Consider the following 24572-nt stretch of genomic DNA (forward strand, 5'->3'; position numbering starts at 1 on the left):
ATCTTTCAAGAGCCTTCTGGGGTTTTGGCTCTTCCTGCCACTGGTTGGCAGAGTTTTGGACTCACCTAAGTTCCCTTCTGAGCGGAAGCTGTCGTTTCATCAGCTGGGGCTTCTGACTTGGAGCCCATTGGTTGAGTTGCACATATTCTGGGTTTCCAGTCTGTGGTGGCATCCTGTGCTCTGACATCCAGAGTTGTCCATCTACCTGATATCTCTTTCCTCCACAGGTCGGCATTTTTCGCAAATCGGGTGTAAAGTCCCGGATCCAGAACCTCAGGCAGATGAGTGAAGCCTCTCCTGATTATGTGAATTATGAAGGGCAATCGGCCTATGATGTGGCTGACCTGTTGAAGCAGTACTTCCGTGATCTGCCAGAGCCGGTCTTCACCGGCAAGCTGACAGATACATTTCTGCAGATATACCAGTGTGAGTAGGGGTGGGGGTGGGGGGGCTGTGGAGGAGGGGGAGACCCGTGATTTGGAATTTTAGCTGAGCTTTAGCTCCTGTTCTGCAGCTCTGGTGCTCCTGGGTTTACTGCACCACCAGCTGGGGAAAGCATGGTCCTCCCACAGATGGATTCAGTGGATGGGTTTTGCCCGCCTCACAAGAACCTTCCTGCTGGTCTGTTGGTTGAATATCCAAATGTGTTAAGAATTGAAAACAGCTTTTTTTATTTTCAAGATATACTCAGTAGGATGAAAATTCTGCCAATAAACTGGCACAATCTCAGAAACCAGAGATGGAAGCGGAAATGGAATTTCTTCTCATGGGGCGGGATGGGAATCTGAAGAGCAGAGCAGGACTGACTGTTTCACCCGCAGGGTCCAATGTGATGCTAGCAAGTTCCCGCTGCTGTTCGTATTTAGTCCCCCGCAGTGCAGATACTGATTTTCCTTTCTCGAACTTTCCAGTTGTACCCAGAGAGCAGAGGCTGCAAGCTGTCCAGGCCGCCATCATGTTAATGCCGGATGAGAACCGAGAGGTTTTGCAGACGCTGCTCTATTTTCTCAGCGATGTGGCCTCTTCCGAGGAGAACCAGATGACGGTGGGAAATCTGGCCGTGTGCTTAGCCCCCTCCATTTTTCACCTCAACGTCTCCAAGAAAGAGAGCACTTCTCCAAGGTGAGGGGATCTCTCTCAGCTGAAGGTCAGACCTGATGCTCCAACCCCAGGTGGATGGCGCTTTAGAGATTGCAGAGTCACTACTTCAGAACTGCAGCAAGGCATCCATTTCTGTTTTTTTAAATAGATTTTTATCAAAGTTTTACAAAACACAAAAAAAAGGAAGGAAGGAAGGAAGGAAGGAAGGAAGGAAGGAAGGAAGGAAGGAAGGAAGGAAGGAAGGAAGGAAGGAAGGATGGAAGGAAGGAAATTTTCCATTTTTTTTGCAGCGAATATGAGTACATTTACAAAATTCTTTCTTACTCTATGGTTTTTTTTTTTAAAAAACACCTCACTTTCTACTATTACCCACCCAGCATCAGTCTTTGGAGGCTGTATGATCAGAAGAAACAGTATAGAAAGAGAATAAGACTAAAATTCATGCTGTTGCACACCATTTTCCACAGAATGGGATAACTCACCATGGCCAACTCACTGCGGCCATCTCACCACAGTCAACTTGCTACAGGACAATTCCACACCGGATAAATCAATGGGATAAGTATTATCCACCACTGTTTCTTCAATATTATCTCCATTGATAAAAATGGAAATAATGTAGAAGAAACAGTGGCGGATAACATTTATCATGTTGAGTTATCCCATGAGGATTTCCCACAGCAAATTATCCCGTGGTAAGTTGACCACACCAAGATGGCTGCACCCAGATGGCTGTGGCAAGTTGTCCTAGACTCCCATTCTCCATTGTTGCAGAGCCCTTTTCTAGAAAGCAGTGTGAATTTGTGCAGAATACCTGAGTTTTCATGTTGTTAGTACAGTTTCTATTATGTTTTTCTAAAAGAGAGAGAAAAAGAAAAGTTAAATCGTGTGAGAGTCTTATGTTGACAGGCCCCCTGAATGTGTATTAATAATTTTGACATGAATTAAAATCAGAAATCTGTAGCTGTACAACCTTAATGAGGCCAAAGTAACATTTACCATAGTTATAAATTAATGGGGTTATCAGAGTTTTTCTTAGGTAAAACGCTTAGAATCCTGGAAAAATATGAGTAAAAAGTGGCAGTAGGCATTGGCGCAGGTCCCATTCATTGGTGAAGGTTTCATTGTTGGCTTGTCAGGCCTCAGGGCCAAACCTGGAAGAAGGGGAACCCCTGATCCCCCCTCATTGTAGACTATGGCTAGAACGGCTCAACCATGAGCACAGACAATGCTGACTTCTCTTTGTCCCCTCATGGCAGGTCGATTCACAGGAGGGGCACCGTGGGGAAACCAGACCAGAAAGACCTGAATGAAAACATGGCGGCCACCCAAGGCCTCTCCCACATGATTGCCAACTGCAAGAAGCTCTTCCAGGTGCCACTTGCTTGCTTTCCTTGTTCTTCAGCTCAGGAGGGTTGGCCTGGAGCTCCCAGAATTCTAGCCGGTTGCAGAGGACATGACCTTGAGGGGTGGGAGGAAGAGCGCCTACCGAGAGAGTAGTCAGCTAAGGAGGACTGAGATTGCCCCCAGTTCTCACTAAGATAAAGGGAGGGAGGGGTTGAGTGCTTTCATACTTGAAAAATTCTGTTATTAAGGCTATACTATATTAAAGAGCTGGGCTAGAAGACCTCCAAGGTCCCTTCCAGCTCATTCATTCTATTCTTCCTTTTTTTTTATTGAAAAGGTTTTACAACAACAATTAAATTTTTCCCCTCCCTCCAAAACCCCCCTCCCCCCCGACTTCCCGGAGCAAATACAAGGTATAGTTCAATAAACAAACAGTCATACATTAAATTTTTAAAATCTAACACAATTATAATCCTTCTCTCTCACATAACCTGACTTCTTCCGTTAAAATCAAAAACAACATCCTTCATTCAAAGGCAATCTGAAATTTCTTAATCTGATATCTATTTTGAATATAATCAATCCAATTCTTCCATTCATTTAGATATTTTTCTTGAGTACTGTCTTTCAAGAAGGCTGAGATTTTAGCCATCTCAGCCAAATTGGAAACTTTCAATATCCATTCTTCTATTGTGGGTAATTCTTTTTTCTTCCAATATTGTCCAATCAACAGTCTTGCTGCTGTTATTAAGTTCAAAATCAACTTAGTCTCAATCACCGTACAGTCTGTTGTTATTCCCAAAAGGAAAAATTGCGGTAGGAACTTTATCTTCTTCTTCAGAACATTCTGTATAATCCACCAAATTCTTATCCAGAAAGACTTAATTTTCTTACAAGTCCTCCATACATGAAAATATGTAGCATCATCACAATTACATCTCCAACATTTCGCTTGCATTCATTCTATTCTTCCAATGCCAATGTAACGGAATCCCTGCTTCTTCTCTTTGCTTCCACTTTTTCCAGCACTGTCCATTCCCTCCCTCTAGTAAAAACAGGGAGCAACAGAAGAATCTGTCTGGACAGGGAGAGCTTTGCCATTTGGTGTAAACAGATGTTTGTCCTTATTTGTAGACTTACTCAAAGGATCCTCTTCCTTTCTCTAGATCCCCCAAGATATGATACTGCAGCTCAGCAGCTCCTACCTGTTAGCCGACGCTCAGCCACTTTCCTTACCTGAGCTGATGGAGCAAAACCTGCAGGGAGAGATCCAGGATTCCCACCCAGTCTTGGAGGCCAGCATTCGAGGTCTGCTGAAGGAGTCATCCGAATGCTTCAAAGGCTGGATCGGCACGCTTGGCCCCCAAAACACGGAGCTCTCATGCAAGAAGGTAAGAGGGGCCAAGGGAAAAAGTGGCCTTGCAGTCACTTTTCGAGTTATTGAGGTACCCCCCTGGGCAACCACTATTTTTCTAGGTAGCCATCTGTGATAGTTGTGTGTCTGTCTTGGAATGATTTTCCTGTTATTTCATCTTTCGTTGGTAGGTAAAAATGCATCTTTCGGTAATTTTTAATACCAAGGCAGATCTTTTGCCAATGTCTTGAATATGAGCCAGCAATGTGCAACAGCAGCCAAAAAAGCTATTACAATCCTGGGTTGTATAAACAGAGTCATAGAATTAAGATCAGGGGAAGTATTAGTACCGCTTTATAAAATCCTAATAAGGCCACACTTGGAGTATTGCATCCAATTTTGGTCACATTACAAAAAAGATGCTGAGACTTTGGAAAAAGTTCAGAGAAGACCAAGATGATCAAAGGCCTGGAGACTAAAACATAGGAAAAACGGTTGCAGGATTTGGGTTTGGCTATTCTAAAGAAAAGAAGAATTGGGGGGGACATGATAGCAGTATTCCAGTATTTGAGGGGCTGCACGAAGAAGAGGGAATCAACTTATTTTCCAAAGCACCAGAAGGCAAGACAAGAAACAATGGATGGAAACTAATCAAGGAGAGAAGCAACCTGGAATTAAGGAGAAACTTCCTAACAGTGAGGACAATTAACCAGTGGAACAGCTGGCCTTCCAAAATCATGGGTGCTCCATCACTGAAGGTTTTTAAGAAGAGACTAGACAGTCACTTATCTGAAATAGTATACATTCTCCTGCTTGAGCAGGGGGCTGGACAGGAATATCTCCAAGGTCCGTTTCAGCTCATTCATTTTATCCACCTTTATCCTGTCCAAGGTCAAACACCCATAAACACACAAAGAGATGATTGAAACCTTCACGGTTGGTCTTTATGAAAGAAGTTCTCAGTGACAGGGAGAGCATCAGCCCAACCTACAAGGATACCCAAGTGGGAAACAGGGGCTCAAAGTCAAGCAAGCTTGCCTTACTAGAGACCCCGGATCTCCAAGTCCGAAGCAGCAGCCAGACAGGGGTCAAGGCCAGGTCTGAGGGTCAGCACACCCCAGAAGGTTCAGAGGCTTGTCTGGGATTGAAAGCACAGGATTCAGAAGTGAAGGTTCGAGGCATGTGGAGTCTGGGTTAGCGCATGGCTGTTTCCAGAGAGAGGCTTCGGTTTGCCACTCTGCTTAAGGAGAGGCAGGGCCAGGGTTGCTCCTCAGAGGAGGGCTCCTTTCTCATGAGGAGAGCCCTTTGCTCTGCTCTCTTCTACTGTGCCGCCAGCCCTTGTGCCCAGGGAGGCAGCAGCTTGGAATTCTCATCTCCTGAGGCCGACAGCAGCTCTTCCTCTAGACGAGCTGTGATGGCGCAGTGGTTAGAGTGCAGTACTGCAGGCTACTGACTGCCAGCTGCCTGCAATTTGGCAGTTCGAATCTCACCAGGCTCAAGGTTGACTCAGCCTTCCATCCTTCCAAGGTCGGTTAAATAAGGACCCAGATTGTTGGGGGCAAGAGGCTGACTCTGTAAGCAGCTTAGAGAGGGCTTGAAAGCACTAACCTTTGGAAGTTGTGGGGGCTTCATCACTGGAGGCTTTCAAGAAGAGATTGGACTGCCATTTGTCAGAAATGGTATAAGACCGTGATGATGAACCTATAGCCATAGGTTCCCACGTGATGGTGGGCATGCGAACATTGCCCTAGCTCAGCTCCAGCGTGCATGCGCATGCCAGCCAGCTAATTTTCTAGCCTTCTAGGCCCACCAGAAGTCGGGAAACGGTCCATTTCCAGTCTCCGGAGGGCCTCCGGGGGTGTGGGGAAGGCCACTTTTGCCCTCCCCAGTCTCCAAGAAAGCCTCTGGAGCCTGGGGAGGGTGAAAAACGGGTCTACCGGACCCACCATGCCATCATGTGCCAAAAGCGGGGGGAGTGCATGGGGGTTACGTGCACCTGCGGGGGGGGGCATTGAATTATGGGTGTGGGCACATGCATGCGACCCCTCCGCTTTTGGCACACGACGGCAAAAAGGTTAGCCATCAGTGATATAGGGTATCCTGCTTGGGCAGGGGGATTGGACTAGATCAGGGGTCTCCAATCTTGGTCCCTTTAAGACTTGTGGACTTCAACAGCTTTGCTGGCTGAGGGACTCTGGGAGTTGAAGTCCACAAGTCTTAAAGGGACCAAGGTTGGAGACCTCTGGACTAGATGACCTAGTCCAAGGTTCCTTCCGACTCTGTTGATTTGTAATCTGTAAATTATGAAGCAGTATATAAGTCTAAGTGCTATTGCTATGACAGGCCCCAGCTGTCCTCAGGCGATGATTCCTCCAGTAACTCTGGAGCCAGCTGCTCATGGTGGGCCCCTTGTCAGAGCTGAGCACAGCCCTGGTGGATTGGAATGGCTGTATGGTGGAGGCACGATAAATCGGGATGCTTCACCTTCACCCAGAGGTGCTCCATCCCAGTCCATATGGAGTCAAGAGGGTGAAATAACTTGTGCCAGGTGGCCCTCTTTGCCCCAGTTGCCCAGAACCTGCAAGGATGGCTCACGGGGCACACGCAGGCCCTTGGTGGGATGGTGGGGGCTTTGTAAAGCCGGTAGGCAAGGGCATTCTGTTTATCGTTCCAAATTAAGAGGAATCCAATTCTTGGAGTAAGTAAACGCAGAGATTGGCTGGGCGGGTGCCTGGTGTGGGCATTTGTGTGTGTGTATTCATTTATTCCCAAGCTTGATAGCCCCTCAATGTGTAATAAGAAAAGATGGACAAAAAAGGTATCTTGTTTCTGGAAGGTAGAAAAATACTGGGGGGAGGGGGGCAATGAAAGTTCCCCCTTTCTAATCAGGAGCTGAACATTGTTTTGATTCTAGAAATCTTTGTGGGGACAGATATTGATTTGTTTATTTTGCCCATTTCACCTAAGTGACTCTGGGTGGTTTACAACAACATCATAGAAATATAAAATGGAATTAAGACAAAAAGCCAAAACTTACAAGGTAAAACTGAAATTCAGAGTTAAAAATGCTGAAGGGGGGACAAGGCAGAGGAGCCCCCCATCCATCCCCCTGCTAATTGGCAGAGCCCCTTCCTTGACCGGGATGCCTTATGCACGGTCACTCATGCTCTGGTTCCCTCTCGCTTGGATTACTGCAATGCTCTCTACATGGGGCTCCCCTTGAAGAGCACCTGGAGGCTCCAGTTGGTTCAGAATGCAGCTGCGCGGGTGATAGAGGGAGCATCTCGTGGCTCCCATGTGACACCACTCCTGCGCAGGCTGCACTGGCTACCTGTGGTCTTCCAGGTGCACTTCAAGGTGTTGATTACTACCTTTAAAGTGCTCCATGGCTTAGGGCCAGGCTACTTACGGGACCGCCTACTGCCACCGATTGCCTCTCACCGACCCGTGTGCTCTCACAGAGAGGGACTCCTCAGGGTGCCGTCCGCCAGACAATGTCGGCTGGCGGCCCCCAGAAGTAGGGCCTTCTCTGTGGGGGCTCCCACCCTATGGAATGAATTTCCCCCAGGACTTCGCCAACTTCCGGACCTTCGAACCTTCCGCCGCGAGCTGAAGACATATTTGTTCATCCGCGCAGGGCTGGCATAGGGTTTTAGTTTTCATTTGGTTTTAATTCGAGTGGGTTTTATTCTTTTAATGATATTTTAATATGGGCCAAATTGAATCAGTTTTTTAGCGTGTATTTTATTCTGTATTTATTTTTTTGGGTGTTTTTATCTGGCTGTAAACCACCCTGAGTCCTTCGGGAGAAGGGCGGTATAAAAATTTGATTAATAAATAAATAAACAAACCTCTAGAAGTGGCAGAATGTGGGGACTCCCTCACCTCTGGGGCCAGATGTCACAAAGGGTGGGGGAGCGGTAGGGAAGGCCTTCCTTCGAAGGGATGTCTTGGCAGCATTCAAGGATGATGGCCTCCAGGGAATGGATGATGGCTCTGCCACTTGAACGCTACCTGGCCCTAAGCAGTAACAAGGTCTTTCTGATATCCAGGTGGAGGATGGGCATCCCCTGCGGCTCTGGAAGGTCTCCACCGAAGTGGCCGCACCACCTCACGTGGTGCTCAAGCGGATTCTCAGGGAGCGGCACTTTTGGGATGAGGACCTGCTGCAGGGCCACGTGGTGGAGGCCCTGGACAAGAGCACCGAAGTCTACCATTATGTGACCGATAGCATGGCTCCGCACCCACGGCGGGACTTTGTGGTTCTCAGGTGAGAAACTCTAGAGAGGAAATCTCTGTAAACAAACACCGTGTCCCATCTCTCTGATCCCATCGCTTTCTGCACTAATCCTGTGCCTGGCTCCTTTTAGCTGCAGTTGATGTCCTCTGCCTTTGGGAAGCAGCTGACCTGGGCTTCATCCTGTAGCCTTCCTTTGCTCCCTCGTGCAACATTTCCAGGTTCATGCCACTTCTCTCGATTTTGGGCTGCAGGGATTAGAAGTAGCTGTGAGGTGCAGCCCTAGGCTACTCCTTCTCTCTCTGGCAGCTCCACATAGTTTGGGCCAACTACCGGTTCTGTGGGCGTGGCTTGGTTGGTGTATTAGGGGATGGCTATTGCAAAATCTCCATTCCCACCCACTCTGGGGCCAGCCAGAGGTGGTATTTGCAGTTCTCTGAACTGCTGAAAACTTCCACTACCGGTTCTCCAGAACCTGTCAGAACCTGCTGGATTTCACCCCTGGTTTGGGCTCATCATATAGTGTGCCAGCTCTCATCTGCCTGCTAATTTTTTTAATTTGCTATTTAAGTCTGTTTCTCTCTGGAAACAAAGCCCTTCTTTTTTTCCCTATCAGTTCAGAATTGCCACCTAGTTTTTCCGTGCTTCTGCGCTAAGTGGTGACCAGGCTCTAGCCAGGTTGAAATTCAGCCTAGGTTGGTTGAAAATTAGAATTGGAGCTTCAGTGTTCGTTGAAAAGGTGACTCTTTAATATCCAAACTGGAGCAAAGCCTCCTAACATTGTACTTGGCTTTCGGACAAATTCAGTGCTGGCAATAATTCTAGCCTTTCTCAGATTCTGTCTGTCCTCTGGGCCGAAAGCAAGGCTTCTACCCAGGGCTGTTCTTGCCCCCAGGATCCCAGCGGCTCTCCCATCCGTTGCTTCATTGGGTGGCCTCTGGAGACTGGAGAGAGCAGACAACTTTAGTCTTACCTGAGCCAAGATCACTTTTCTAGGTCGTGGCGGACAGACCTACCCCGTGGGAGTTGCCTCCTGGTCTCCTTCTCTTTGGAGCATCAGAAGCTGCCCCTGGAAGCCGGCGTCAGGGCCACCGTGCTCACCTCCCAGTACCTGATGGAGCCTTGTGGAATGGGACATTCCAGGGTGACACACATCTGTCAAACTGATCTCCGGTAAGAATTCAAGCCAGCTTTTCCCACATTTAATGGCAGGGAGGTGGGCATCCCTTTGACCTCTACCCCCGTAAAAGGGTTTGGCCTTCAGCAACACAACAAGCCAAGACCGTTCCAATTTGCTTAGCCAAGGAAATTTCTCAGTCCAAAGGGTGACAATATCATTGTAGGTCTAACAGGACTTCTACAGGCTGATGCTATCCAGATGTGCTGGTTTGAGGGCCGTAATTCCTGCACTGGTTAGCTATGATTGAAATTGAGCATTGACAGCAACAGACGGGGGAATATTGTTTATACCAGGGGTCTCCATCCTTGGCAACTTTAAGACTTGTGGACTTCAACTCCCAGAATTCCTCAGCCAGCAAAGCTGGTTGAGGAACTCTGGGAGTTGAAATCCACAAGTCTTAAAGTTGCCAAGGATGGAGACCCCTGGAACTTTACACCACAGAGACAGAAAACACCTTCAGTTAAACCTGTTGCTTTTCAGTCAAATCTTGAAATATGGGGAAATCTTGCTGTGCACAAATATTTTCCCAAGATAACCTATTCAAAGCAAGGCCAGGATTTTGCAACTTAATTTAATTATAGTAATCTTAGATTTCGTCTTTTAGTATATTTTGGGTAAGTAGTACTTTGGGTAAGTAGCAGTAAAGGATAAAACCCAACCTCCCCTCCCCCTGCCCCAGATTGCTTCCGAGGTTCCAGATGATTGAGTTTGTTTGGGTTCTAGATCCTATTTATGCTTGCACAAAGGGAGCTTGTGGCTTGAGTGTTGAGACTCTAGAAAGGGTGCAGAGAAAAGCAACCAAGAAGATCAAAGGGCTAGAGGCTAAAACGTAAAGGATGGCTGCAGGAGTTTGGATATGTCTATTCTAGTGAAAAGAAGGACTAAGGGAGACAGGATAGCAGTCTTCCAGTATTTGAAGGGCTGCCAGGAAGAAGAGCAGGTCCACCTGTTCTCCAAAGCACTTGAAGGCAGGACAAAAAGCAATGGGTAGAAATTAATCAAGGAGAGAACCAACCTAGAACTAAGGAGAAATTTCCTGACAGTTAGAAAAATTAATCAGTGGAATGGCTTGCTTTCAGGAGGCTTTTAAGAAGAGATTGGTCAGCCATTTGTCAGAAATGATATAGTGTCTCCTGCTTGAGCAGGGGGCTGGACTAGAAAATCTCCAAGATCCTTTCCATCTCTATTATTCTGTTGCTAATTCCCTGCTTTTTGCACTTCTAGAGGGAGGTCTCCAGACTGGTACAACAAGGTCTTTGGTCATCTCTGTGCTATGGAGCTGGCCAGGATTCGTGATTCTTTCCCAGTGTTCAGTCAGTGTGGACCAGAAACCAAGATCTGAAGGATTCTGCTATATGAGTAGACTTCAAGTTGGAGCAGAATATTGGAACTGATCCTTTGTTTCATGGAGTGTACCCTCCACCCTTTAATTTCCCGTTGCTTCTTTGTTTCAAGGAACATGAGATCCAAGTCTTCCTAACAAGCATGTTCCTGTGTTATGTATGATTCAGCAACACGATCCAGAGGTTAAGCTTTGTGCTAGGGGTTGCTTCTCCAAAAATTATCTCCAGGGTTAGAAGAATTCTTTCAACACCGTTTACTAAAAGACACAATTGTGAAGAAGTTCCTGAGCCCCTGCCTGCTTTGGGGCTCTCAGTTTGCCTCTGGTTATTGTGAGGACAAGATATTCGATAATCTGGTCTGATCCTACAAAACGTCTCATGATCTTCTGGGAAGTCTATCAATCAACTATCAAGTCAGGGAAAGCCAGCTTTGAAAACCCTTTTTCAAAGGGGGTCAAACTCAAGGCCTGCAGGCTGGATCCGGCCCATGGGGTGCTTAAACCTTGCCAGCGGGGCCGTCCTGGAAATAGCGAAGGACCGGCCCGCAGTGCCTCTGCCAGCGAAAGCGAAGCTCCACTTTCACTGGCAGAAGACTGCAGGAGGATCCCCCCCAGCCCACCACAGGTGCCCCCGACATAGTAATGCAGGGTTGGGCTCTACTTAACTTTACTACCGGTTCGCAACTGGACCAGTGTGCACATGCACAGAAGCTTCCTGATGATGTCCAGGTTGCTGGGCAGAGCCTCCCGCCAGTTTTACTCCTGGTTCTTGTGAACCAGTCTGAACTGGGGGCAGCCCACCACTGGAATGATGCTGAGCTGGCCGCGCCCCCCCCCCCGGCCCCCGAGGTCACAACCCTGATGTGGCCCTGAATGAAATAGAGTTTGACCGCCCCCCCCCCGGCTTTAAAGTCTTCGTCTGCTTTGTCCTCAGATGTAGCAGATCTGGTCTTTATTGAACCAGGTTTTGGGGTCAGGAACTACCATCCCAAATCCAAGCCACTTTCCTGCAGCGTTTGAAAAATATCCTCATCTGGTTTGAGAGGGTTGGGAATTGGGGAATCAGCATTAGGCCCCATCTCAGCACAAAATACAGGTTAGTCCTCAACTTACAACTGTTCATTTAGTGACTGTTTGAAGTTAAAACGACCATTTTTCACACTTTTGACCTTTGCACCATCCCCATGGTCGTGTGATTTACATTCGGAGGCTTGGCAACTGACTCACAATTATGACGGTTGCATTGTCGCAGGGTCATGGGATCCCCTTTTTGCGACCTTCTGACAAGCAAAGTCGATGGGGAAAACCGTATTCAATTAACAGCCGTGTGACTAACTTAACAACTGCAGTGATTCACTTAACAAAGAAAGGTCATAAGGTGGGGCAAAACTCAGTTAACAAACGTCTCACTTAGCAACATAAATCTTGGGCTCAATTATGGTCGTAAGTTGAGGACTACCTGTACCTCCTTGGGGCTTTTTAATTGCAATCACTGTTTCTTTAGCAGGTATGTGTACCTGTGCGGTGCAGTACCTGGGAAGAGCCAGGCGAGTAGCAGAGGGTAGAGGTGGAATGAAGTCAAAGTTGGCGAGCTGTTCTTCTGTTGAAGCAGAAGGTGGTCTTGGAGAAAGGAAAGGACAGCTCTCTGTATCAGAGGCACTTCAGCAGGTGAGAAGTTTTTAATTCTGCACGTGCTGCAGAAACGGGGATAGATGGAGCGCGTGTGCGAAAAAGAGCCTGAGATCGCATCTTGGTCATGGCACCCATGAGCCTCTTTTCATCCTGACTTCCGTCTCTTTAGCCAAAAGGGATTGAGATTATTCCAGACCTTTGTCCTCTTTCCCTTAAGTGGAGGGAACATTCTTTTTTCCAGGGGTCTCATCTGTCAGCTAATGAGAATTCCCCAGTAATTATAAGAATCGAGACAATGGAGGAAAAGTTTGGAATTCCCAGACCTCCTGCTTCTTTTTTCTTCAGCATAATTTAAGGTACCTGGATCAAGGCTTGCAGGTTGTTAAACTGCGTGAAATCTTTGGGTCTTAAAACCATCCCAGCAGGAATTGAGGGAAATCTCTACTCTTTTGTAGCTCACATTTTGTTTGATGCCAACTGTTTTGGGGAGATGGCAGTCAGCCTTTAATGCGACGGTTGGCAAAGAGAAAGATTAGGCAAGATTAGCCTGTCTGTCTACGATCCTGTTCATCTCGAGTGTTTCAGGACCTCCGTCCTTATGGTGGGAAGTAGGACAAAGGGAAAGGGAAAGGGACCGGAACCGCTGGATTCTCTGGGCTGCTGAGCCAGGAGGGAGATGGAGAGCTTCCCTCAGGCTGGCCGCTCCGCTTCCCAGACTCAGCATGGCTGCCACGTTAAACTCGCCTTGCGCAGGAGCACAAGTACAAGCCTGAATTTGGAGAATTTGACCACAAAGGAAGTGAAAGCCAAGTTGAGCCAAGAATGAAAGCAATTACTTTGGAAATGGCCGCCAAAGAAGGAAGTGCCTGAGAAATACCGTAGCCAGGGAGCATCCTGCAGTGTATGGAAAAGGTGTGTTGTGTGCTCTGTGTTTTGGGGATCCTCCTGAGCAAGGGTGCCATATCATTTGTCCCCTCTTTCTCCACTTAGCCAATCTCCTGATCTGCCAGGACCTCCCTTTCTGTACTTTTTCTTAGACACTGCCAAGGCCCATGGTGGGGGAGGGGAACAACACACAAAGGGAGGAAACACTACCTTTAACAGTGATCTGCAAATAATTCAGCAGAAAACGCTGACCACACCAGTCAATCCATCTGTAGATCCCCTCTGGTCAGCTGAGTGAAATGGCAGCTTGGACAGCTCCAAATTCTCAGAAGCAAACCAGTCAAAGAAAAGGCTGAGAACAAGCTGCCCTTCTTCATCCGTCCACTCCACATCCAAGGTCATCCTCAGAATTGGATGAAGCTCAGGAGGATGAATCCCCAAATGCTCAGAAGCTGCTACTAGGTGGTCTAGAAGGGGAAGGGAGAGCCTTCAACCTCAAAAGCTACACGAGAAGATAGAAGCTGGCTAAGATCTCCCAAACTCAGCACGCCATACCAGAAAGGCCACAGAGAGCCAGAGAGCCTCCTCTTGCATCTCCTATTTCCAGGCTGTCCTCAGAGTTATGTAGAGCAGAGATCTCCAAGCTTGGCAACTTTAAGATTTGCGGACTTCAACTCCCAGAGTGTCTCCAATTCTAGAATTGAAGTCCACAAATCTTAAAGTTGCCGAGGTTGGAGACCCCTGATGTAGAGGACTGACTTGAGATCCAGAATTCTCCATCGCCATTTTGATCCTCTAATTGTTCCAATTGTACAGTTTGACCTTGGTTAATACTGGCCTGTAAGAATGTCGGTTTGTTCTTTAACCAGGGAGCCAGTCGACCAGACGGCCTTCCAACTGGAAGCAAGAAAACCTAATCCATTAGAAATGTAGCTGGGTGTTTTAGAGCTGATTCAGTGATTCTTGCCAGCTTCCTTATGGTAAGAACTTGAGTGGTTTATAGGGTTAATTATTTACGGGACTATTATTTTTTAATCATCATAAATGATATTTTTCCTAACTAACTGTAAATATTGTATAGTTGAAATATTAATTTAATATATAAAGAGTGTGAGAGCCTGTGAAATGGATGTACTCTCAGTAAAAGCTGTTTTATATTTAATGAATGTTTTGTACAATTCTACAGACGGTTGACTGGAAAAGAGGTTCTTCCTCTATTTGTTTGACAAATAAAGACTAACAATTCCCAACAATTGGTTCAGAGACCATCTACCAAATCCTGAAGTGAGACGCCTGTGATTTTGTTTGTCATCTGACAATAGAGGGACACTTTGGATTTTAATTATATTTGGGATTGAGTTCTTCAGCATCAGAACTGTGAAAACCAAAAAGTTCATTTATTTTTCAAAATTTGCTAATGGCTATTAAATTCATCAAGACAAATTCTGAATGATTCCTGAAGGCCGTGACGGCAGAGTCAACAAAATTGATCAAGGTGTGGGCCAAAATGCTGTTGAGTCTATTAAAATTACTCTTAAGGTACAGAGATCTCAGATGCCTAAAGAAATGTCTATACTTGAAAGACCATTTTGAACTTGATTTATCAGTCAAATGTCTGGGGGTCACATAGCAGTTGGCTTTTATATGATAATAGGGGTGGATCAGCAATTAAGGCAGTGGGCTTGTCAGATGGAAAGCCAGCAGCCCAAGTTCGAGACTTGAGCTCCATGTGTGACAGGGTGAGCTCCCATCCTCACCTTAGCTCCTGCCCATCCAACAATTCAAAAGCATGCAAATGCCAGTAGATAAATAGGTACCACTTCAGTGGGAAGGTAACAGTGCTCTATAACATCATGCTGGCCACGTAACCATGGAAATGTCTTCGGACAGCGCTGGTTCAATGCAGTGGTGGGTTTCAAAAAAATTTACTACTAGTTCTGTGGGTGTGGCTTGGTGGGCGTAGCTTGGTGAGCATGGCAGAGGAAGGATACTGTAAAACCTCCATTCCCTGCCCACTCCAGGGGAAGGTTACGGCAAAATCCCCATTTCCTCCCGATCAGCTGGGATTCGGGTGGCAGAGATAGATGGGGGCAGGGCCAGTCAGAGATGGTATTTACCGGTTCTCTGAACTACTCAAAATTTCTGCTACTGGTTTTCCAGAACTGGTCAGAACCTGCTGAATACCACCTCTGGTTCAATGGCCTTGAAATGGAAAGGAGCACCACCCCTAGAGTTGGCAACGACTAGAGGAGTAAAATGCGCAGGGTTCCCTTTTTTACCTTTATACAACAACAGACAACCTTTGCCCCGTTGGCTCATCATTTCAGAGATATTTTCTTATCTACATAGAGCAACAAAATGACCATGGCTGAGTAGAATTACAAAATAACAGAGTTGGAAGAGCCTTGGAGGTCTTCTTGTCCAACTTCCTCCTCAAGTGGGAGACTCTAATCTATATCATTCCAGACAAATGACTGTTTAATCTCTTCTTGAAACCTCCAACAATGGAGCCCCCACAACTTCTGGAGGCAAGGCGTTCCATTGATTAATTGTTCTCACTGTCTGTAAATTTCTCTTTAATTCTAGGTTGGATCTCTTAACAAACTTCCACCATTATTTCTTGACCTGCCCAGAGATGCATTGAAGAATATTTTAACACTTTCTTCTCTATGATAGGCCTCAAATATTGGAAGACTGCTATAATGTCACCCCCCTACTTTTTTTTTTTTTTTTACATTTATACCCCGCCCTTCCCCGAAGACTCAGGGCGGCTTACAGTGTATAAGGCAATAGTCTCATTCTATTTGTATATTTTTACAAAGTCAACTTATTGCCCCCCCAACAATCTGGGTCCTCATTTTACCTACCTTATAAAGGATGGAAGGCTGAGTCAACCTTGGGCCGGGCTTGAACCTGCAGTAATTGCAGGCTGTTGTGTTCTAATAACAGGCTTCTTAACAGCCTGAGCTATCACGGCTCTCTTCATCATAGACATACCTACTTCTAGCAACCATTTATTGTTTTAGCCTCTGGTCCCCTAATCATCTTTGTTGCTCTTCTGCATGCTTTCTAGAATCTCAACATCCTTTTTCTATTGTGGTGATCGAAACTGGATGCAGTATTCCATATGTAGTCTCACCAATGCAGTGGCATTATGACTTGATACTACCTGTCAGGATCTCCATTGTTGGCCTGGTGCCTTGCTGGGATCCTTCCATGAAAGGGGAAGGGATGGGGGAGGCATTTGTGGCAATCCACACCTGTGTATCTAATGATGGGAATTGGGGAGGTGGAGCTGATGTGTGAAGCTGTTTGTATCAGTTACACTGGGCATCTTCAAGGCCGCTTGCCTTGGGTGTGAAATTCCAGCAGCCTAAACAACCCAGAGTTTCCTACAACATTGCTGCGATCCTGGATTGGGTGCTGCGATCCTGCGGGTGCCCCCTGCAGTCCAAACGGCAAAACTCGAAACTGGAAACACCCTAGGGGGCAATTGAAAGCGGTTTTCCATTCATCCCCCTCTTTTATACGAACTCTGTAGTAAGCCTCTCGTAGGTCTAATTTGGTGAAAAAAATTCCTTTTGCTAGATGTGCTAACATATCTTTCATGAGCAGCATGGGGTATATGTTTTCGGCGCACACGGTGTTAATATTTCTATAGTCAACTATAAGACGAAACGAGCCAACTTTCTTCTCCCGGAACATCACTGGTGCAGCCACACGAGGCCTAGCCGGTTGGATAAACCTCCGCTCTAAGTTTTTGTCTATGAATTTACGTAACTCTTCCAGTTCCTTTTGGGTCATGGGATAAGCTTTTGGTTTTGGAAGCTTTACCCCTGGAAGGATGTCTATTGCATAGTCAATAGGCCTATGGGGAGGTAGGACATCTGATGCTTTCTCACTAAAGACTTCTCGCAAGTCCCAGTATTCCTTAGGTATCCTCTCCTCTCCTTCTATCCGCTCGATCATTGCCCCCATCGTATCTTGGAACATGGCCACGGTAGGTCCCTCCTTGGTTTCTCTTTTCTCCCCCTTTAGTGTCCTAGAGCGGAAACGTAAGGCTCCCGTCCTCCAGTTAATATGGGGGTTCCACTTCCGTAGCCATGACAACCCCAGCAACAGGGGTTGGTCCATCCCTGGGGCTACTATGAAGTTTAGGATCTCTCGATGGTCTCCCATTATCATTTCTATGGGTTCTGTTACGAAATGGGCGGGTCCTCCCCCTGCCACAGAGCCATCCAACTGGGTAAAGGCTATGGGCCTACTTAGGGTTCTCAGTTTTAGTTCCATTTTCTCTACTAGTTCGGGACTGATCATGCATCCAGAGTCTAATAGCGCTAACATTTCCCCCTTATTACCCGAAGAGGGTACATGCAGTTTGACTGGAATGTCCAAGGGACCCCGTGTCCAACTCACCAGAAGATCTTCATCGGACTCTGACGTGGTTTTGCTGTCATCAGTTTCGGTCGACGCTTCGCACTCCTCCCTGATGGGCGTGGCCTTCTTGGCGGCGCCCTCTCCCACTTTTGCCGGCTTTCGCGCCTTAGCAGCTGGTTTCACTGGTTCCTTTTCACCACCAGAGGTCATCCTTGGCATCAGCTTCACTCGACAGTCGGCTGCTCGGTGGCCTTCTTTTCCACATCTGTAGCACGCGGTCGAACGTTGTCTCCCACCCTCCGATGTAGGAGCGTCCCTCGAAGGGCCTCCAGGAGAATGGGCAGGGTACGGCCTTCCAGTGCGCTGTCTTCTGCCACGATCTTTCACTAGTTCGATTTCCATCTCCGCTGCCAAGGTGTACCAGCCGTACAATGTGGTTGGAGAGGCCCATGCCCGGCATAGTTCATAGAGATCTCCATTCAGACCGTCTTTGTAAATGTCCACAAGGGTCACCTCCGACCATCCTCTCATCAAGGGAACTAAATCACTGAACTCCTGGCTGTAATCAGCCACCGGTCTCCTCCCTTGCCTGATGGTTTTCATCTGGCCTTTGGCCTTCTGCTCTGCCAGGGGGTCCTCGAACCTCCTCCTCAGTGCAGTCATAAAATGCTTGTAGTTTTGCAGTAAAGGGGAGTGGTTGGTATATAGTGACACAAACCATGCAGCTACTCTTCCTGTTAGGTTGTGGGTCACAGCTCTAACTTGTGCCGCCTGTGACCAATAATCTTCCCCCCAGTCTATCATGTGGTTATTTACTATCGCCAGGAACAGTTCTAGCTCCTTGGCATTTCCATCGAATTTCTCTGATATGGGGGGGATTTTTGGCTTTTCCTTCCTCGCAGCCTCACTTGGTCAGCAGGTGGCATGCGCCCCATCCAATTCAGCTGCCTCTGGGAAGGGGTTTCTGGTTCTGGGCCTTCCGAAATCTCTCCACCCTGGGAAACTCCCCCAGCTGGCCCCTTTGTAATTTCTTCCTCCTCTTCTCCCTCCCACCTGGAGGACTGAATAGGGGATTCATACCTTTGGCACGCAGCTTGCCTTACTTTCAGTTCACAAAAAAGACACAATGCCTCTTCCAACTGGAGCTTGTCTGTTATCTCCTGTTCCTCTTTCCAATCTGAAAGTCTTTCTTCCTTTTTTTTTTTTTTTTTTTTAATATAAAATGCTTGTAGTTTTGCAGTAAAGGGGAGTGGTTGGTATATAGTGACACAAACCATGCAGCTACTCTTCCTGTTAGGTTGTGGGTCACAGCTCTAACTTGTGCCGCCTGTGACCAATAATCTTCCCCCCAGTCTATCATGTGGTTATTTACTATCGCCAGGAACAGTTCTAGCTCCTTGGCATTTCCATCGAATTTCTCTGATATGGGGGGGATTTTTGGCTTTTTCCTTCCCCTGCGCAGCCTCACTTGGTCAGCAGGTGGCATGCGCCCTCCATCCAATTCAGCTGCCTCTGGGAAGGGGTTTTCTGGTTCTGGGCCTTCCGAAATCTCTCCACCCTGGGAAACTCCCCCAGCTGGCCCCTTTGTAATTTCTTCCTCCTCTTCTCCCTCCCACCTGGAGGACTGAATAGGGGATTCATACCTTTGGCACGCAGCTTGCCTTACTTTCAGTTCACAAAAAAGACACAATGCCTCTTCCAACTGGAGCTTGTCTGTTATCTCCTGTTCCTCTTTCCAATCTGAAAGTCTTTCTTTTCCTTTTTTTTTTTTTCCTTTTAGTCACTCCAGACGGAAACGCTTCAGGGTCTGGTTTCCACCCTTTCTCCTCCAGCTGTAATTGCTCTATCCACCGAGCTCTGCAATCTTCCAGTTCAGGGTTAAAACTGTCAGCAGAAAATCCTCCGGACGCCTCCCCCGGTTCAGCAATCGGCTGGCTTTCCATCAAATTTTTTATGTCGACCCCCTCGGTATTTTGGTTAAAATCCTGGTTGGTCGACATGCTGTGAGATTCAACTTACTGTCAGGCTGCCTCTGATTATAACTAGGAAAGAATACACCTTGACTTCATTTGCAAATAAAGAAAAGTACTTTTACTAATTACATCTGGATAGCAGCAGGGTTTAAGTTGAATCTGAGACAGAATATGGCTGACAATCTGTATCACCCTATTCCTCCCTCCTCTTTCCCAAAAGGTCATCAGGTCTGATCCAATGCCAGCTCCTTCCCGGGGTCCCGTGGTAATCTTCTTCCGCAGGTCTCTGGTTGTCAATCAAATCAGGAATGCAATGTCCGTTAGCGTTCGCGCCCAAACATTCCTGTGAATTCAAAACATTAATCTCTCCTCCCACCTTAATTATGTCAGACCGACACTCTTAAAGGCCCCACTCTTCTTAACTTGAATCCAATAGCTATTTACATTAGAAATACAATCCCATTCTATCTAACAACTGAAATACAATCCCCTTCTATCTAATAACTGAATATAAGGAGTACAAAGAGATACGAAGTTTGGAGTGGAGGCTGACAGGACTAGACATTGGGGGGAGGGATGGGGACCATTGGGTTTGGCTGTTTGTATTGGTGAGCAGGAGCTTCAGATTCCTCCTCACCCTCCTGCAACGGACATCTTTAGTAAAAGTTCTTTTCTCTTCAATCGGCGTCGAGAGTCTACTTTTCTAAATGATTGTTTTGGGGCAGGTCTGACACTATCCGATGATGCAGCCTTTGTTTTTCTGGCAGTTGCAGCACACTGTTGGCTCATACTTAAGTAATTGTCCACTAGGATGCCTAGATCCCTCTCACTGTTGTTGAGCCAACTCCTCTGTACCTGTACACGTACCTATTCTGTACCTGTGCATTTGGTTTTTCTTGCCTCTGTGTAAAACCTACCATTTACCATTGAATTGAATTTTGTTGGATAGGACCCAGTGTTCAGGTCCGTCAAGATCCTTGCTCATACTTTGGTCACTGTGATACTTAGAAGATTCTGAGGTTCTGGAAAGTGTGCAGAAAAGAACATAAAAGATTACAAGGAGACTGGAGGCTAAACTACAATGAACTACAATGCAGGAAATGGATATGCCTAGTCTAATGAAGAGAAGGTGATACAATAGCAGTCTTCTAGTATTTGAGAAGGGTGTCATAGAGAAGAGGGGGTCAACAACCTGTTCTCCAAAGCACCTGAGGGCAGGACAAGAAGCAATGGATGAAAATTAATCAAGGAGAGAAGCAACCTAGCACAAAGGAAAAATTGCCTGACAGTGAGAGCAATAAACCAGTGGAACAGCTTCCCTTCAGAAGTTGTGAGTTCTTCATCACTGGAGGTTTTTAAGAAAAAAAATGGAAATATAGTTGTTTGGAATTGTGTAGGTCTCCTGCTTGAGCAAGGGGTTGGACTAGAAGACCTCCAATGTCCCTTCCAACTTTGTTATTCTATCTTCTATGTTCTATGTATTTAGGTAATGGGTGGAAAAAATGGCCCCTGTTTTCTCTGAAGAAAACCTGTTATATTTGCTGAGGCAGACTGGCAAATAATTGGCACAACGAGGCCTTTTGAAAACAAAGGATCTCGTTCAGAGGACAATTTTAGAGTTGAGAATGAATTATATCCTGTAATGAAGATGACAGACATAATAACGCAACTCTTATGAGAAATCTCTCCAAATGGTTTTTGAAGTAGAAAAGTCTCTGAAAATAGCAATAGTTTGCCTGCTCCTGACCCTGGTTGACCCTGGTGCATTTTTTCTATTTGGGCCTCCAACCGCTCTCCCACCAGCTACATCTGAGGAGGGGTGCGTCCCCCTTAAAGTGATTGTAGTGAAGGCTTTGCACCAGTTCCAAATCAGTCCTGGACCAGCCTAAGATCTCAGAGTCAGGTGAGGCAGCCCCATGTAATTACTGCAGTAATCAAGCTATGAGGTGATCAGGAGCCCCTGACCTAGGAAAGGATGCAACTGGTGTACCAGATACAAAGGACTTCCTGGTCACAGCTGCCATCTGCTGCCCAAGCAGGAGCTGTAAGTCCAGAAAAACCCACAAATTGCACACCACCCTTGAATGGGAAAGTGCATCCTGCTGCACGGTCAGATCCCCAGATTTGGATGATCCAAACACTCATAGGCACTTGGTCAGGGTAGGATTGAGTCGGTTAGTTCCTCTCCATCCAAAACCGCCTGACCTCCAGGCCCTAGAACAGAATCTCCCACACTCACTTGGTTGGTCTGGAGTCAAAAGATGTAATTGGCTATCATCAGGATAGTATTGATTCCAAAACCCAGACTGACCTGACCCAATGGCTTCATGTAGATGTTGAAGCAGCAGCAGCCCACACAGGAAGGGTCAAGGAAGGTTCAGGAACTGAGTAGAACAAGAAGATTGGAAGGGATCTTGAGGGTCTTCTAGTCCAACCCCCTGCTGAAGGAAGAGATCCTATACCAAATGAAGGCAAATATATGTATCCCAGGAAAATGTTGCAGGATCCAATCTGGGTCAGTTTACCAGGACCAGAAGTTTAGTCTTCCAAGCTTTCACACTCATGCTGGAGCCCATCTTCAGGGAACTTCTCTCTAGCCAAGTATGTGCTTTGGGCTGTTCAGTTGGTGGTATTATTATGGTGCCTGTTGTATGTGGATTTTTAGATGTTGATTGGGGTGATGATGGCTGGCTATTAAGTCATTGGCAGTTGTTTGTTTCTGCTCCCAGGCTCTCACCTCCTAAATACTTGATAAACTGGTGGTAACTCAGCACTCCTGTTGACTGACAAGGGGCCCATTTCCCAGGACTCAAACACTTCCCTGGCTGTTATGGTGTCTGTTCGTCCAACAATCTTAGTAGCTTAGTCCTTGTTCATTGCAGTGAGGCTACCAATGAATTCGGGTCTCCTATTCCATTTCAGACAAATGGCTGTCTAATCTCTCCTTGCAGACCTCCAGTGATGGAACACCCATAATTTCTGAAAGCAAGCCACTCCACTGACCGACCAATTGTTCTCACTGACAGGAAATTTCTCATTAATTCCAAGTGGCTTCTCTCCTTGATTAGTTTCCATCCATTGCTCCTTGTCTTGCCCTCTGGTGCTTTGGAAATTAGGTTGACTCCCTGTGACAGCCCTCAAATATTGAAAGACTGCTATCATGTCTTCCAACATGGGTAGCTGCCCCCATCTGGTTCTGTTCATCACTTCTCAAGAGACCTTGGAGGGAGTGGAACAATCCTTCCCATCAATCACCTACATGTCTCAATCCTGTAGAGTTTGATCAAGACCATTGAAATCTTTCCATGAGGAGTTGAGTACACCTTAAATGCTGCTCCCTCTTCTAATTTTGGGGTTTTATTGTCATGGAGTTTTTGCCTTGCTCCTTAGTAAGGAAAAGGAATTTGATGCTAGAAACAGTCTGAAGTCAAAGAGATGCCTCAAAGGATTTATTTATTTATTTATTTATTTATTTATTCGTATTTTTATACCGCCCTATCTCCCTAAGGACTCAGGGTGGTGTACAGCCATATAAAAACACAGAAATATACAAAATAAAACATTCAACTAAAAAACTTATTATAAAGGCCAAATATCAACGTTGTTCTCAGAACCCTACAGTCCGTGCAAATCAGGCTGTCAGTTGTTTGGAAGGCCCGACTTAAGAGTTCAATTTATGGTCCTGTGATAAATGAAGCCAAAGGAAGAAAAAGAAATCCCTTTCAGGGGCCACAGAAGCAGGTGAGAAGATTTCAGAAGAAAAAAAACCACCTCAGTAAGACAATAAAGAAACCAGCACATCTCTCAGAATCTAACAATGTATACATCTGATTAATAAATAACCAAATAAAAGCCACTGTCATAAAAATACTCTTTTTCTAGCAAATACTCTGCAATCTGTTCCCAGCAACGTCTGCAGAGACTCCTGGTGACGATCCAAGGTTACATTTGGAGAAGCAACCTGGCTACTCTGGATACGCTCAGTCAATCTGCAATTCCACCTTCACCTCAGCTGCCTTCTTTCTTCCAGTTTTGATGAAGAAACTTCACGGAGTGGATATTACCTGGCAAGGTAAGCCAGCTGGGAGCAGAAGAGGGATTTTGTGTTCAAGGTGAGGTGAAGCTTCCACAGGAGGGCAGCAGAGTCTGAGAACTGGGACAAAAGAGAACCAAGCATGGAATGAAGGACGGTGATGACACCTTGATGATTGGGATGCTTCAGGTGGCACTTGTTAGATTCGGGCAATAACGAGGCAGGAGACCAGGATAGTGACAACAGATCTTTACTATATGGTGAACCCAGCAACCAGTGCCCGGGAAAACCTCTCCTTATATGCAGTTTAGCCGGTGGCTTCAACCAATCAGCAACGTGCTTTTTTCCCGCCAAAACTTTTAAAGATACATTACACTCCTTCCCTCCCAGAAAACACTTTACCAATATTTACATATTATTTACATCTTATTTGTCAACGTAATCACGCAAGTAGTCTGGGCGTCTCCTGACTCTTTCGGACCTGCGCAATGCATTTTCTGGGAGTGAGTCGAGCTGGCCGGAGGGACTGTTCGTTCCTCTCAGCTCCTCCTCTAGGCCATCCGGCCCTGGATTATTGGCAGAGTCGTCCCTGCTGTTTTCAGGAGGAACCGGCTGGCGTCGCTGGACCTCTTGGAACTCAGATAAGTCCCGCGTTTGCTCCGGGGTTGAGTCAGCTGTGTATTCATACATTGAACAGTCAGGGTCTGTTTCGTCTGATTCTGATTTACCGGTTATCGTTTCCTTATTTGGTCTATGTGGCGCTTCCATACCCGGCCATCCTCTATCTCTACTAGATATGATTTTGGTCCTGTTATTTCTAGGATTTTCCTGCTAACCAGGTCGGGCCCTCGCTGTAGTTGTGTGCCCACACTAGGTCGCCTATTGCCATCTCTCTTGTTTTACCGTGTGCCCTTTGTAACCGTCTGGTGTGTAGTTTGGGTTTAAGCGGTCTAGTGGGCACCTAAGCTTCCGACCCATTAATAGCTCTGCTGGGCTGCGGCCAGTTGTTACACAGGGGTTCTGTGTTGGACTGCTAGGAATGTATCGATTTTGTTTGCCAATCGCCTGGCCTGATTCTGGACAATGCTTCCTTTGCGCTCGAGCGAAGCGT

The 24572-nt window shown here is 46.5% G+C and overlaps 1 protein-coding gene across 6 annotated transcripts in view; it reads left to right on the top strand.

Annotated features, from left to right (window-relative positions):
* Positions 1-14355, top strand: part of STARD8 (StAR related lipid transfer domain containing 8) — an 83681-nt gene extending 69326 nt beyond the window's left edge. For all 6 annotated transcript variants that reach the window (XM_058196790.1, XM_058196792.1, XM_058196794.1 and 3 more), the window contains 7 exons: positions 228-426; positions 912-1122; positions 2361-2475; positions 3615-3839; positions 7855-8072; positions 9036-9212; positions 10444-14355. In XM_058196790.1, coding sequence (XP_058052773.1) covers positions 228-426; positions 912-1122; positions 2361-2475; positions 3615-3839; positions 7855-8072; positions 9036-9212; positions 10444-10561 — 1263 coding nt within the window. In that variant the 3' untranslated portion in view covers positions 10562-14355. The remainder of the gene's footprint in view (positions 1-227; positions 427-911; positions 1123-2360; positions 2476-3614; positions 3840-7854; positions 8073-9035; positions 9213-10443) is intronic.
* Positions 14356-24572: the final 10217 nt, after the last annotated feature.

This window comes from Ahaetulla prasina, chromosome 11, assembly GCF_028640845.1.
Source record: "Ahaetulla prasina isolate Xishuangbanna chromosome 11, ASM2864084v1, whole genome shotgun sequence".
In the NCBI taxonomy this organism is placed as follows: domain Eukaryota; kingdom Metazoa; phylum Chordata; class Lepidosauria; order Squamata; family Colubridae; genus Ahaetulla; species Ahaetulla prasina.